Source organism: Panulirus ornatus, chromosome 5, assembly GCF_036320965.1.
Source record: "Panulirus ornatus isolate Po-2019 chromosome 5, ASM3632096v1, whole genome shotgun sequence".
NCBI lineage: Eukaryota > Metazoa > Arthropoda > Malacostraca > Decapoda > Palinuridae > Panulirus > Panulirus ornatus.
Window position 1 is genome coordinate 14,471,636 of NC_092228.1, and position 14,918 is coordinate 14,486,553.

At 40.1% G+C, this 14,918-nt stretch overlaps 1 protein-coding gene across 39 annotated transcripts in view; it reads right to left on the minus strand.

Annotated features, from left to right (window-relative positions):
• The window catches only part of LOC139748583 (uncharacterized), a 978,916-nt gene that overhangs the window by 557,022 nt on the left and 406,976 nt on the right, over nt 1-14,918 (minus strand). For 38 of the 39 annotated variants that reach the window (XM_071661646.1, XM_071661679.1, XM_071661676.1 and 35 more), the window contains 2 exons: nt 8,400-8,546; nt 4,465-4,586 (listed from right to left, as the gene is read on the minus strand). In XM_071661646.1, the coding sequence (XP_071517747.1) occupies nt 4,465-4,586; nt 8,400-8,546 (269 nt within the window). Of the gene's footprint in view, nt 1-2,752; nt 2,876-4,464; nt 4,587-8,399; nt 8,547-14,918 lie in introns of those variants that run through there. The other variant, XM_071661686.1, reaches the window with a different exon arrangement.

Sequence of the window (14,918 nt, forward strand, 5' to 3'; positions counted from 1 at the left end):
GAGTGGATCTGGCAGCGGATGGAACCATGGAAGCGGAAGTGGATTGTAGGGTGGGGGAGGGGGCGAAAATCCTGGGAGCCTTGAAGAATGTGTGGAAGTCGAGAACATTATCTCGGAAAGCAAAAACGGGTATGTTTGAAGGAATAATGGTTCCAACAATGTTGTATGGTTGCGAGGCGTGGGCTATGGATAGAGTTGTGTGCAGGAGGATGGATGTGCTGGAAATGAGATGTTTGAGGACAACGTGTGGTGTGAGGTGGTTTGATCGAGTAAGCAACGTAAGGGTAAGAGAGATGTGTGGAAATAAAAAGAGCGTGGTTGAGAGAGCAGAAGAGGGTGTTTTGAAATGGTTTGGGCACATGGAGAGAATGAGTGAGGAAAGATTGACCAAGACGATATATGTGTCGAAGGTGGAGGGAACGAGGGGAAGTGGGAGACCAAATTGGAGGTGGAAAGATGGAGTGAAAAAGATTTTGTATGATCGGGGCCTGAACATGCAGGAGGGTGAAAGGAGGGCAAGGAATAGAGTAAATTGGATCGATGTGGTATACCGGGGTTGACGTGCTGTCAGTGGATTGAATCAGGGCATGTGAAGCGTCTGGGGTAAACCATGGAAAGCTGTGTAGGTATGTATATTTGCGTGTGTGGACGTATGTATATACATGTGTATGAGGGTGGGTTGGGCCATTTCTTTCGTCTGTTTCCTTGCGCTACCTCGCAAACGCGGGAGACAGCGACAAAGCAAAAAAAAAAAAAAAAATATATATATATATATATACTTGATCGCCACTTCCCGCATCAGCAAAGTAGCACCAGGAAATGACAAAAAATGGCCCATCCACTCATTCTATTTATTTATCTATTTTGCTTTGTCGCTGTCTCCTGCTTTTGTGAGGTAGCGCAAGGACACAGACGAAAGAAATGGCCCAACCCACCCCCATACACATGTATATACATACACGTCCACACACAAATATACATACCCATACATCTCAATGTACACATATATATACAAACACACAGACACATACATATATACACATGTACACAATTCACACTGCCTTTATTCATTCCCATCGCCACCTCGCCACACATGGAATAACATCCCCCTACCCCGTCATGTGTGCGAGGTAGCACTAGGAAAAGACAACAAAGGCCCCATTCGTTCACACTCAGTCTCTAGCTGTCATGTAATAATGCCTGAAACCACAACTCCCTTTCCACATCCAGGCCCCACACAACTTTCCATGGTTTACCCCAGACGCTCCACATGCCCTGGTTCAATCCAGTGACAGCACATCTACCCCGGTATACCACATCGATCCAATTCCCTCTATTCCTTGCCCGCCTTTCACCCTCCTGCATGTTCAGGCCCCGATCACTCAAAATCTTTTTCACTCCATCTTTCCATCTCCAATTTGGTCTCCCACTTCTCCTCGTTCCCTCCACCTCCGACACATATATCCTCTTGGTCAATCTTTCCTCACTCATTCTCTCCATGTGCCCAAACCATTTCAAAACACCCTCTTCTGCTCTCTCAACCACGCTCTTTTTATTTCCACACATCTCTCTTACCCTTACGTTACTTACTCGATCAAACCACCTCACACCACACATTGTCCTCAAACATCTCATTTCCAGCACATCCATCCTCCTGCGCACAACTCTATCCATAGCCCACGCCTCGCAACCATACAACATGTATGAATATGTAAATGTGTAATATGTATATGTCTGTGTATGCATATGTATGTATATGTGTATATGTTGATATGTATAAGTGCATGTATGGAAGTTTATGTATATGAAATGGTTTGGGCACATGGAGAGAATGAGTGAGGAAAGATTGACCAAGAGGATCTATGTGTCAGAGGTGGAGGGAACGAGGAGAAGAGGGAGACCAAATTGGAGGTGGAAAGATGGAGTGAAAAAGATTTTGTGTGATCGGGGCCTGAACATGCAGGAGGGTGAAAAGAGGGCAAGGAATAGAGTGAATTGGAGCGATGTGGTATATCAGGGTTGATGTGCTGTCAGTGGATTGAATCAGGGCATGTGAAGTGTCTGGGGTAAACCATGGAAAGCTGTGTAGGTATGTAAATTTGCGTGTGTGGACGTATGTATATACATGTGTATGGGGGTGGGTTGGGCCATTTCTTTCGTCTGTTTCCTTGCGCTACCTCGCAAACGCGGGAGACAGTGACAAAGCAAAAAAAAAAAAAAAAAAAAAAAAAAAAAAATTCATACTTCCTTGCCTTCATCCATTCCTGGCACTACTTTGCCCCACAGCAAACAGCATCGCAACCCCCTGCTTCAGCGAGGTAGCTCAAAATACCATCCTCAGGGCTCTATCATTTCCAAGAGGAATTCCAAAGCTGTCTGATTCATATAATTTTTGAAATGAGTGTCTACTCCGCACTTAGCAAAGCAAGTAGAATCATAATTCTTAATTCTTTAAGAATGAACATGAAAATCGAAGCTATCAGACTTGGATCACAAATTTTGAATGCCTCAGATCCCTACAACCCCAACTCAATCATGAGCATTCCTCAACCTTTTGTTTACAATTCATATCAATTGACAGTTACTAATATGACAAAAGAAGAGATATCTGGTACAGGGAGCCCTAATCTCATTAATGCTTACTTTCTTCTACAACAGTTTATCAATTTTAAGAACTGTACAATTACCACAAATCTACCAAAAGAGAAAAATACATATTTCTTAAAAGAAAAAATATACATCAGTAACTTACTATTCCTGATGTTTCTTGGTTAAAAATAACTATATGAAATACTGTATTCATTCCCAGCAACCACAATTACTAAATGGGATATTTGACACCTTTCAGTGGTGAAAGAAGACATTCACAGTGTAATGTGCAGACTAATTCTGTCATTACCACACCCTACCACGAAAGTTTATCTTATCACTTTTATCACCACTTGTGAGGATGTTATCAGATGGGCCCAATATCTTGTATCAACATGGTTATCACTGTTAAACTTTCAGACCTAGAGACATTCATTCACAAAATTCACAGAAACTCTGTTCACATCAATAAATTGACCTCGTTGCATCAAAGAATAATACAAAATTCAATGAAAGAACACGTTATGGTTAAAATGAGTTCACTTCTTATTACTAGTACTCCTATATTATGAATCATTTTATTCATTTCCATTTCCATTCTCATGGGCTTTTTTCCTTTGCAGAAGTATGAAATGTTTAGAAAGTCAAACAAAAACCTTTTACAAGAAGGAAATCTGAAAATGCATACAAACACATATACATAACAAACAAGGAAGAAAGATTGCAAATGTACACAAGTGAGCCATTCAACTGCGAAAGGCAGTGCAGGTCGGGTCAAGGTGACATAAGCCAATATGGGCTCTTGGCTGAGAGAACATAATCTGAATAAGGAAGAAAGTATTGGAAGTAGTCAAAAGGAACTTTAGGTAAGAGCCCCTACAAACAATGCACTAAAATTGCCCTCTGACAATAGCATGTTAAAGGTAAAGCACTAAAGGCTAAAAAGAGGCAATGGAGTTCAACAGTTTTTAAAGACTCCTTTGCTATGGCCACCGACTTGAGGGAGTTCCCAGAGGGAAAGGATGTTTGAGATAAAGATACAAAGAACAGCTAAAGATGGGGATGAAAATAAAAAAGAAAGGTTCTTGATGCAAAGGATTTCCCCAATCAAAGTCTGAAGATAAAAAAAAGAAATCAAAAATATCCGCAGAGGGGGAAAGAGTAGAGGGCAGACCAATGACTATAATCTGATGGGGAAAGGAGTAGAAGGCAGACCACTGATGATTATCTCTCAAAGTAGATGTGTAACTACAAGGTGCTATGGCACGCTAAGAAACTTGTCAGAAGTGAGTAATACAATGGAGTGCTGGTCAAAAGTTACAGGTTAAGAGAGGACCAAGTACCAATGAATTTTTAGGGACATTAATGCATAGCGGCCGGCCACCACATACCTTACTTGATTAACAGGCACTGAGAGCAAGGCATTCCATTAGGTGACAAACACAAAAGGCGAACTCAGATGAAACAAAAGAGGGAGTGTAAGAAAGCTTCCTAACCCAAACTAACAGAGACCAGGAATGTGAAACAGTTCAAATAACGGATTACAAATAATGTATATCAATGGGATAAGGCAAGTAGTAAACAAAAAAAGAGCTAAGCTTCATGATTCAGCGAGGGCAATCCAAATATTTCTGTAACAGAGGAGACAAGTTCCTGGAATTCATGCAGAAGAGTTTCCAGCACTAGCACATCATGCAAGAGTAGTACATAATCACTACTAGATCCTGTCTTCAACACAATAACATGGAAGCAGAAAACAACTAATATGATTTGCCAATTGATAAAGTGAAATTCATCCATAAACATGTTTTGAAACTTCATTTGATGACATTGCAATGGTTACAGCACACCGGTAATATGAAATTATAAACTTACCCAAGCTGAGTAGTGGAGTCAACCTTGGCTCCATGTTGCAGTAAGAAGCGCACCATATTCATCTGGCCAAAGTGACAGGCAACATGTAGAGGTGTGTAACCGGCCTTTGTTGCTGGGTCAATCTTTCAAGAAAAAAGCAGGGTACTGAAGAGAATGTTCAATTAAGAAATATAGTATGAGACTATATAAATCAAACTTGTTACAGTGAACATCTGCATTTCAATTTGAACCTTACCCATGTAAAAGCCTTAATAACCAACCACTCAACAAAACCATCACTTCCTCTGCAGAAACTCAACTGTAACTCCATCTACTCTCAACACTTTACCACAGTTCATCTTGCACAGGGCTTTCACCACCTTTCTTTTTGCCATTCCATTACCATGATCCTCTCACACAGCATGCCAACTCATCCCAAACAGACAACATCCTTTTTCCAGTCACCCATCATATTAAAAGTTAATTCAAATATTCACTCCATCTCATCTTTACTTTCCTCATTCTCCATCTGTTTTCCTCAGTGTCACCCCTATATGTCCCATCTTCCAGTTTAATTATCTATTCTATCTACAACTCTGATGCCCATTCCCTTTAGGAACTCCCTTTAAGAAGGAGGCCACAGCAAAAGTCTCCACTTATTCCTGTCCTTATGTGCCTATTCTGCATATACTATTTCATTTCATTTTTCAATCATTTCTCTTCCTCCTGTTCTTTCTATCTTATTTTCTCATGTCGCAGGTGGTCTTCCTTTCACACTAACCCTTTTAATTGAACAGGTTGAGCATCCCTAATCCGAAAATCCAAAAACTGAAATGCTCCAAAATCCGCCAGTTTGTATAAACCAACATCATCACCAGACTCATGTGCAGTACTCACCAAGGTCTTTGCTTATCATCTACTCTGTGGTACAAAAGGTACAAAGATATTGTTGAAAATGCCAAAAAGGCCTGCAGAATCCCCTAAGGGTAACAATGAAATAGCTGAAATGGTTCTGAATCAAGATGATCGTGATAATATAGATAATGAAGAGGACTTTGTAAACAAAACAGAAAATGTCTATAGGCAACACTTAAGTACTTGATAGTAAAAAAATATGAAATAACATTAATACAATGAAAAGATAATGTGTTTAGGGGAAATAAGCAGCACAGTAGCATCAGCAGAATACCTGTATCAGCTGTCAAACAATAACAGCAAAGAACAACTGCAGGTTTTCAGTTTCCACTGATGATGCTGTGTTTTGATTAAAAGGTTATAGAACACTGTGTTGTATTTTTTAGGTGTGATGGACTTATCAAAGGACTAGAGAAGTGGGCCTTCATAACAAAACAAGAAACCATGTCAGTTTATAAAATCAAAGAGAGACTTCATAGACAAAAACCATTGTTAATAAGGCAGATGACTCTGGAGGAAACATTAAAAAAAGCCATCCAGCAGAATGGCTCCTCATCCCTATAGGACCCACTTCCCGATCCCTTAATTTCTTCTGATGTTCCTTCTCACAATGATGTCAACAGTGATGTGCCCTCCCCCTCAAGTTTCTCAGGCCATATGTAATTCTATTATATGTTGCTGCATTTATCTTCTGTAAGCAGAGATCACATTTTTTGATAAAAACATAACATGACCAGCAACATTATGCATTGAAATACTTCTCATTTAGTTTTCATTACATTGACAGATACCTGCAATTATCGTATATCAAATGCTTATTTGTTTTTACATTTCCAATAAAACCTAAAAAATACAACACAGTGTACTATAACCTTTTAATCAAAACACAGCATCATCAGTGGAAACTGAAAACCTGCAGTTGTTCTTTGCTGTTACTGTTTGACAGCTGATACATGTATTCTGCTGATGCTACTGTGCTACTTATTTCCCCACATTATCTTTTCACTGTATTAGTGTTATTTCATATTTTTTTACTATCAAGTACTTAAGTGTGAACGAGTGTAAGGAAATTATTGTTTATCAGTAGCATATAAATTCAGAGTCACGAATGAAGGTGATGCTCAACAACCAAAGACTGTCCACATGGGTGGCTGAGGTTGTGACACCTTAGCTTTCTGATGGTCCAGTGTTTCACAAACTTTCTTTTATGAGCAATATTATCAAAAACATTGTATAACTTACCTTCAGGCTATGTGTATAAAGTGTATATAAAAAAAAAAATGGATTTTGTGGTGAGACTTGGGTCTCATTCCCAAGACATTTCATTTTGGATATGCAAATATTCCAAAATTCAGAACACTTCTGGTCCTGGGTGAACAATGGAAAGGTCTGTGGGGCCTGGATGTGGATCGGGAGTTGTGGTTTCAGTGCAATACACACGACAGCAAGAGACTGAGTATGAATGAATGTATCCTTTTTTGTCTGTTTTCCTGGCGCTACCTCGCTGAAGGGCAGGGTAGCAAAAGGAATGGATGAAGGCAAGCAAGTTTGAATATGTACATGTGTAAACATGTATATGTCTGTGTATGTATCTATTAATATGTATATGTGCATGTATGGGCATTTATGTATATACATATATGTATATGAGTGGTTGGGCCATTCTTTGTCTGTTTCCTGGCGCTACCTCGCTGACGCAGGAAACTGATTAAAAAAAAAAAAATCTATTTCTTTTAATTATACTTAGTCACTGTTTCCCACATCAATGAGGTAGTGCCAGGAAAGAGACGAAGAAAGAATGGCCCATCCACTCATATATCATGTATATACATAAACACCCATACATGCACATATACATATCAACATATACATACACATATGCAAACATACATTTATACACATGTACACATTCATACTTGCTTGCTTTCATCCATTTCTGGCACCACCCCATCCCACAGGAAACAGCATCGCCACCTCCTGTTTCAGCAAGGTAGCACCAAGGAAACAGATAAAAAAAGCCACGTTCATTCACACCCAGTCTCTAGCTGTCGTGTAATGCACCAAAACCACTGCTCCCTTTCCAAATCCAGGCCCCATAGACCTTTCTATGGCTTACCCCAGATGCTTCACATGCCCTGGTTCAGTCCACTGACAGCACATCGACTCTAGTATACCAAATCACGCCAAATCACTCTATTCCTTACACGCCTCTCACCCTCCTGTATGTTCAGGCCTCGATCGCTCAAAATCTTTTTTCACTCCACCCTTCCACCTCTAATTTGGTCTCCCACTTCTTGTTCCCTTCATCTCCGACACATATATCCTCTTTGTCAATCTTTCCTCACTCATTCTCTCCATACAGTTGAAATAAACTTCAAGTACCAATTTTCAATTTGCTAAAGTTTTTGAAATGTGAAACTTTCTCTGTAATACCATACATACAATGTTGAGTTTCAAAGAAGTTATTCATGGACTTCTATTGAATACGATTCTATGCCTTTGGGATAAATACTATATCAATTTGAATATTTTTGCAATGCTTTAGCTTAACAGAATTTCTTTTCCAAAATTTGCATTAGGAACGATGAAATTTTTATTTTCTTGAAATTCTAATGTCTGATGTCTTTGGAATATATTCTGCATCATTCTGAACCTTTCTGAGCAGTTTTAGCATGATAATTTGTTAAAAGAAAAAAAATCTTTCTTTGGGGAAAATCAAATCTTAAGTAATTCACATCTTATGATATTGTAAAGTCAGAGATATTATGTAAAGGATAACATGTTAAAAACTATTCTAAAACAATTATGTAAAGGACAACATGTTAAAAACTATTCTAAAACAATCACATCAACACATCATTTTGTACACAACTGGTGCCTCTTGAAGTCCACTACAGCATTGAAAATTTTGCTTAATACAACAAACATACCAAACCTATTCTATCTAAAATCAACAGAATATTCAATGAAAAAGTTGGGTAAATGATGTAAATCACGTGTCCATCAATAGTCATCCTTAGAAAATTAAACTTAACCCATACCTGTGCACCGTGCTTGACTAAAATTGCTGCAACATTGACACGATCCTCCTGCGCACATAGATGCAATGGAGTCAAGCCATTCTTAGCACAGGCACCCGCAGCAGCATTGTGTTCAATTAGAAGTGTTGCCATGTCAGTATGACCCTCCTAGAAAATAAAGGGTTAAAAATATTAATCCTTCAGAATTTCAATTCAATGAAATAAAGGCATCCTATCATAAGTCCATAGAAGAGTAAAATTTTGGAGAAAAAATATAAAAAAATGTAAACATAGTATGCACTACAGCTAACTAAATGCCATATACATGGGAAAAGAGATATCTCCACAACCTCCAGGGATAAACTAATCAATGATATACAATGGAACCTTGAGCTAATGTATATGATGACCCTCAGCAGTAAGATTACAGGAGGATATGCTTAAGCCTTTTGCTACATAACTAATTATCATGTGGGTGCCCTAAAAAGTGTCAATCTTTCACCAAAAAACAAATTTATAAATTTGACACTTTTTAGAATCATTACAATATCAAGTGAATATACTTTCTAAATCTGGCTATAAAATTCTGTAAAATCATCAATTGTTTATCATATTTCATTGTTTCCCATGTGAGCAAAATAGCACCAGTAATAGGAATGGCCTAATTCATTCTCTAGCTGTTGTGTATAATGCACTGAAACCACATTCCCCATCTACCTAAAACCATGCCTCACAAGCCTTTCCATGGATATCTCCTAACTGCCTAACTGCTTCACATCCCCTAATTCAGTTCACTGACAGCATGTTACCACCTACAATGCTCCAATCCACTCTATCCCATACTCATCTTTCACCCTCCTGCATGTTCAACCTCTGATCACTCTAAATCTTTTTCAAATCCATCATTCCAATCTCAATTTGGTCCCCCCCTTCTCCGGAGATTGACCCCTTCATTTTTGACATATATATATATATATATATATATATATATATATATTTTTTTTTTTTTTTTTTTTTTTATACTTTGTCGCTGTCTCCCGCGTTTGCGAGGTAGCGCGAGGAAACAGACGAAAGAAATGGCCCAACCCCCATACACACGTACATACACACGTCCACACACGCAAATATACATACCTACACAGCTTTCCATGGTTTACCCCAGACGCTTCACATGCCTTGATTCAATCCACTGACAGCACGTCAACCCCTGTATACCACATCGCTCCAATTCACTCTATTCCTTGCCCTCCTTTCACCCTCCTGCATGTTCAGGCCCCGATCACACAAAATCTTTTTCACTCCATCTTTCCACCTCCAATTTGGTCTCCCTCTTCTCCTCGTTCCCTCCACCTCCGACACATATATCCTCTTGGTCAATCTTTCCTCACTCATTCTCTCCATGTGCCCAAACCATTTCAAAACACCCTCTTCTGCTCTCTCAACCACGCTCTTTTTATTTCCACACATCTCTCTTACCCTTACGTTACTTACTCGATCAAACCACCTCACACCACACATTGTCCTCAAACATCTCATTTCCAGCACATCCATCCTCCTGCGCACAACTCTATCCATAGCCCACGCCTCGCAACCATACAACATTGTTGGAACCACTATTCCTTCAAACATACCCATTTTTGCTTTCCGAGATAATGTTCTCGACTTCCACACATTTTTCAAGGCTCCCAAAATTTTCGCCCCCTCCCCCACCCTATGATCCACTTCCGCTTCCATGGTTCCATCCGCTGACAGATCCACTCCCAGATATCTAAAACACTTCACTTCCTCCAGTTTTTCTCCATTCAAACTCACCTCCCAATTGACTTGACCCTCAACCCTACTGTACCTAATAACCTTGCTCTTATTCACATTTACTCCCAACTTTCTTCTTCCACACACTTTACCAAACTCAGTCACCAGCTTCTGCAGTTTCTCACATGAATCAGCCACCAGCGCTGTATCATCAGCGAACAACATATATATATATATATATATATATATATATATATATATATATATATATATATATAAATGGTGAAGAGCTTGTAGATTTATGTGCTGAAAAAGGACTGATGATTGGGAATACCTGGTTTAAAAAGCGAGATATACATAAGTATACTTATGTAAGTAGGAGAGATGGCCAGAGAGCGTTATTGGATTACGTGTTAATTGACAGGCGTGCGAAAGAGAGACTTTTGGATGTTAATGTGCTGAGAGGTGCAACTGGAGGGATGTCTGATCATTATCTTGTGGAGGCTAAGGTGAAGATTTGTATGGGTTTTCAGAAAAGAAGAGTGAATGTTGGGGTGAAGAGGGTGGTGAGGGTAAGTGAGCTTGAGAAGGAGACCTGTGTGAGGAAGTACCAGGAGAGACTGAGTACAGAATGGAAAAAGGTGAGAACAATGGAAGTAAGGGGAGTGGGGGAGGAATGGGATGTATTTAGGGAATCAGTGATGGATTGCGCAAAAGATGCTTGTGGCATGAGAAGAGTGGGAGGTGGGTTGATTAGAAAGGGTAGTGAGTGGTGGGATGAAGAAGTAAGAGTATTAGTGAAAGAGAAGAGAGAGGCATTTGGACGATTTTTGCAGGGAAAAAATGCAATTGAGTGGGAGATGTATAAAAGAAAGAGACAGGAGGTCAAGAGAAAGGTGCAAGAGGTGAAAAAAAGGGCAAATGAGAGTTGGGGTGAGAGAGTATCATTAAATTTTAGGGAGAATAAAAAGATGTTCTGGAAGGAGGTAAATAAAGTGCATAAGACAAGGGAGCAAATGGGAACTTCAGTGAAGGGCGCAAATGGGGAGGTGATAACAAGTAGTGGTGATGTGAGAAGGAGATGGAGTGAGTATTTTGAAGATTTGTTGAATGTGTTTGATGATTGAGTGGCAGATATAGGGTGTTTTGGTCGAGGTGGTGTGCAAAGTGAGAGGGTTAGGGAAAATGATTTGGTAAACAGAGAAGAGGTAGTGAAAGCTTTGCGGAAGATGAAAGCCGGCAAGGCAGTAGGTTTGGATGGTATTGCAGTGGAATTTATTAAAAAAGGGGGTGACTGTATTGTTCACTGGTTGGTAAGGTTATTTAATGTATGTATGACTCATGGTGAGGTGCCTGAGGATTGGCGGAATGCGTGCATAGTGCCATTGTACAAAGGCAAAGGGGATAAGAGTGAGTGCTCAAATTACAGAGGTATAAGTTTGTTGAGTATTCCTGGTAAATCATATGGGAGGGTATTGATTGAGAGGGTGAAGGCATGTACAGAGCATCAGATTGGGGAAGAGCAGTGTGGTTTCAGAAGTGGTAGAGGATGTGTGGATCAGGTGTTTGCTTTGAAGAATGTATGTGAGAAATACTTAGAAAAGCAAATGGATTTGTATGTAGCATTTATGGATCTGGAGAAGGCATATGATAGAGTTGATAGAGATGCTCTGTGGAAGGTATTAAGAATATATGGTGTGGGAGGAAAGTTGTTAGAAGCAGTGAAAAGTTTTTATCGAGGATGTAAGGCATGTGTACGTTTAGGAAGAGAGGAAAGTGATTGGTTCTCAGTGAATGTAGGTTTGCGGCAGGGGTGTGTGATGTCTCCATGGTTGTTTAATTTGTTTATGGATGGGGTTGTTAGGGAGGTAAATGCAAGAGTTTTGGAAAGAGGGGCAAGTATGAAGTCTGTTGGGGATGAGAGAGCTTGGGAGCGAGTCAGTTGTTGTTCGCTGATGATACAGCGCTGGTGGCTGATTCATGTGAGAAACTGCAGAAGCTGGTGACTGAGTTTGGTAAAGTGTGTGGAAGAAGAAAGTTGGGAGTAAATGTGAATAAGAGCAAGGTTATTAGGTACAGTAGGGTTGAGGGTCAAGTCAATTGGGAGGTGAGTTTGAATGGAGAAAAACTGGAGGAAGTGAAGTGTTTTAGATATCTGGGAGTGGATCTGGCAGCGGATGGAACCATGGAAGCGGAAGTGGATCATAGGGTGGGGGAGGGGGCGAAAATTCTGGGGGCCTTGAAGAATGTGTGGAAGTCGAGAACATTATCTCGGAAAGCAAAAATGGGTATGTTTGAAGGAATAGTAGTTCCAACAATGTTGTATGGTTGCGAGGCGTGGGCTATGGATAGAGTTGTGCGCAGGAGGATGGATGTGCTGGAAATGAGATGTTTGAGGACAATGTGTGGTGTGAGGTGGTTTGATCGAGTGAGTAACGTAAGGGTAAGAGAGATGTGTGGAAATAAAAAGAGCGTGGTTGAGAGAGCAGAAGAGGGTGTTTTGAAGTGGTTTGGGCACATGGAGAGGATGAGTGAGGAAAGATTGACCAAGAGGATATATGTGTCGGAGGTGGAGGGAGCAAGGAGAAGAGGGAGACCAAATTGGAGGTGGAAAGATGGAGTGAAAAAGATTTTGTGGGATCGGGGCCTGAACATGCAGGAGGGTGAAAGGAGGGCAAGGAATAGAGTGAATTGGATCGATGTGGTATACCGGGGTTGACGTGCTGTCAGTGGATTGAATCAAGGCATGTGAAGCGTCTGGGGTAAACCATGGAAAGCTGTGTAGGTATGTATATTTGCGTGTGTGGACGTATGTATATACATGTGTATGGGGGTGGGTTGGGCCATTTCTTTCGTCTGTTTCCTTGCGCTACCTCGCAAACGCGGGAGACAGCGACAAAGTATAAAAAAAAAAAAAAAATATATATATATATATATATATATATATATATATATATATATATATATATATATATATATATATATATATATATATATATATGAGTTGTGCGCAGGAGGATGGATGTGCTGGAAATGAGATGTTTGAGGACAATGTGTGGTGTGAGGTGGTTTGATCGAGTAAGTAATGTAAGGGTAAGAGAGATGCGTAGAAATAAAAAGAGTGTGGTTGAGAGAGCAGAAGAGGGTGTTTTGAAATGGTTTAGGCACATGGAGAGAATGAGTGAGGAAAGATTGACCAAGAGGATATATGTGTCGGAGGTGGAGGGAACGAGGAGAAGTGGGAGACCAAATTGGAGGTGAAAAAGATTTTGTGTGATCGGGGCCTGAACATGCAGGAGGGTGAAAGGAGGGCAAGGAATAGAGTGAATTGGATCGATGTGGTATACCGGGGTTGACGTGCTGTCAGTGGATTGAATCAGGGCATGTTAAGCGTCTGGGGTAAACCATGGAAAGCTGTGTAGGTATGTATATTTGCGTGTGTGGACGTATGTATATACATGTGTATGGGGGTGGGTTGGGCCATTTCTTTCGTCTGTTTCCTTGCGCTACCTCACAAACGCGAGAGACAGCGACAAAAAAAAAATATATATATATATATATATATATATATATATATATATATATATATATATATATATATATATATATATATATATATATATATATCTTTTTATTATACTTTTTTTTTTTCCAAACGAAGGAACAGAGAAGGGGGCCAGGTGAGGATATTCCCTCTAAGGCCCAGTCCTCTGTTCTTAACGCTACCTCACTAATGCGGGAAATGGCGAATAGTATGAAAAAAAAAAAAAAAATATATATATATATATATATATATATTCCTCGCGTGTCGTAGAAGGCGACTAGAGGGGACGGGAGCGGGGGGCCATAAATCCACCCCTCCTTGTATTTTTTTAACTTTCTAAAATGGGAAACAGAAGGAGTCACCCGGGGAGTGCTCATCCTCCTCGAAGGCTCAGACTGGGGTGTCTAAATGTGTGTGGATGTAACCAAGATGTGAAAAAAGGAGAGATAGGTAGTATGTTTGAGGAAAGGAACCTGGATGTTTTGGCTCTGAGTGAAACGAAGCTCAAGGGTAAAGGGGAAGAGTGGTTTGGGAATGTCTTGGGAGTAAAGTAAGGGGTTAGTGAGAGGACAAGAGCAAGGGAAGGAGTAGCAGTGTTCCTGAAACAGGAGTTGTGGGAGTATGTGATAGAATGTAAGAAAGTAAATTCTCAATTAATATGGGTAAAACTGAAAGTTGATGGAGAGAGATGGGTGATTATTGGTGCATATGCACCAGGGCATGAGAAGAAAGATCATGAGAGGCAAGTGTTTTGGGAGCAGCTGAATGAGTGTGTTAGGGGTTTTGATGCACGAGACCGGGTTATAGTGATGGGTGATTTGAATGCAAAGGTGAGTAATGTGGCAGTTGAGGGAATAATTGGTATACATGGGGTGTTCAGTGTTGTAAATGGAAATGGTGAAGAGCTTGTAGATTTATGTGCTGAAACAGGACTGGTGATTGGGAATACCTGGTTTAAAAAGCGAGATATACATAAGTATACGTATGTAAGTAGGAGAGATGGCCAGAGAGCGTTATTGGATTACGTGTTAATTGACAGGCGCGCGAAAGAGAGACTTTTGGATGTAAATGTGCTGATGGGTGCAATTGGAGGGATGTCTGATCATTATCTTGTGGAGGCTAAGGTGAAGATTTGTATGGGTTTTCAGAAAAGAAGAGTGAATGCTGGGGTAAAGAGGGTGGTGAGAGTAAGTGAGCTTGGGAAGTAGACTTGTGTGAGGAAGTACCAGGAGAGACTGAGTACA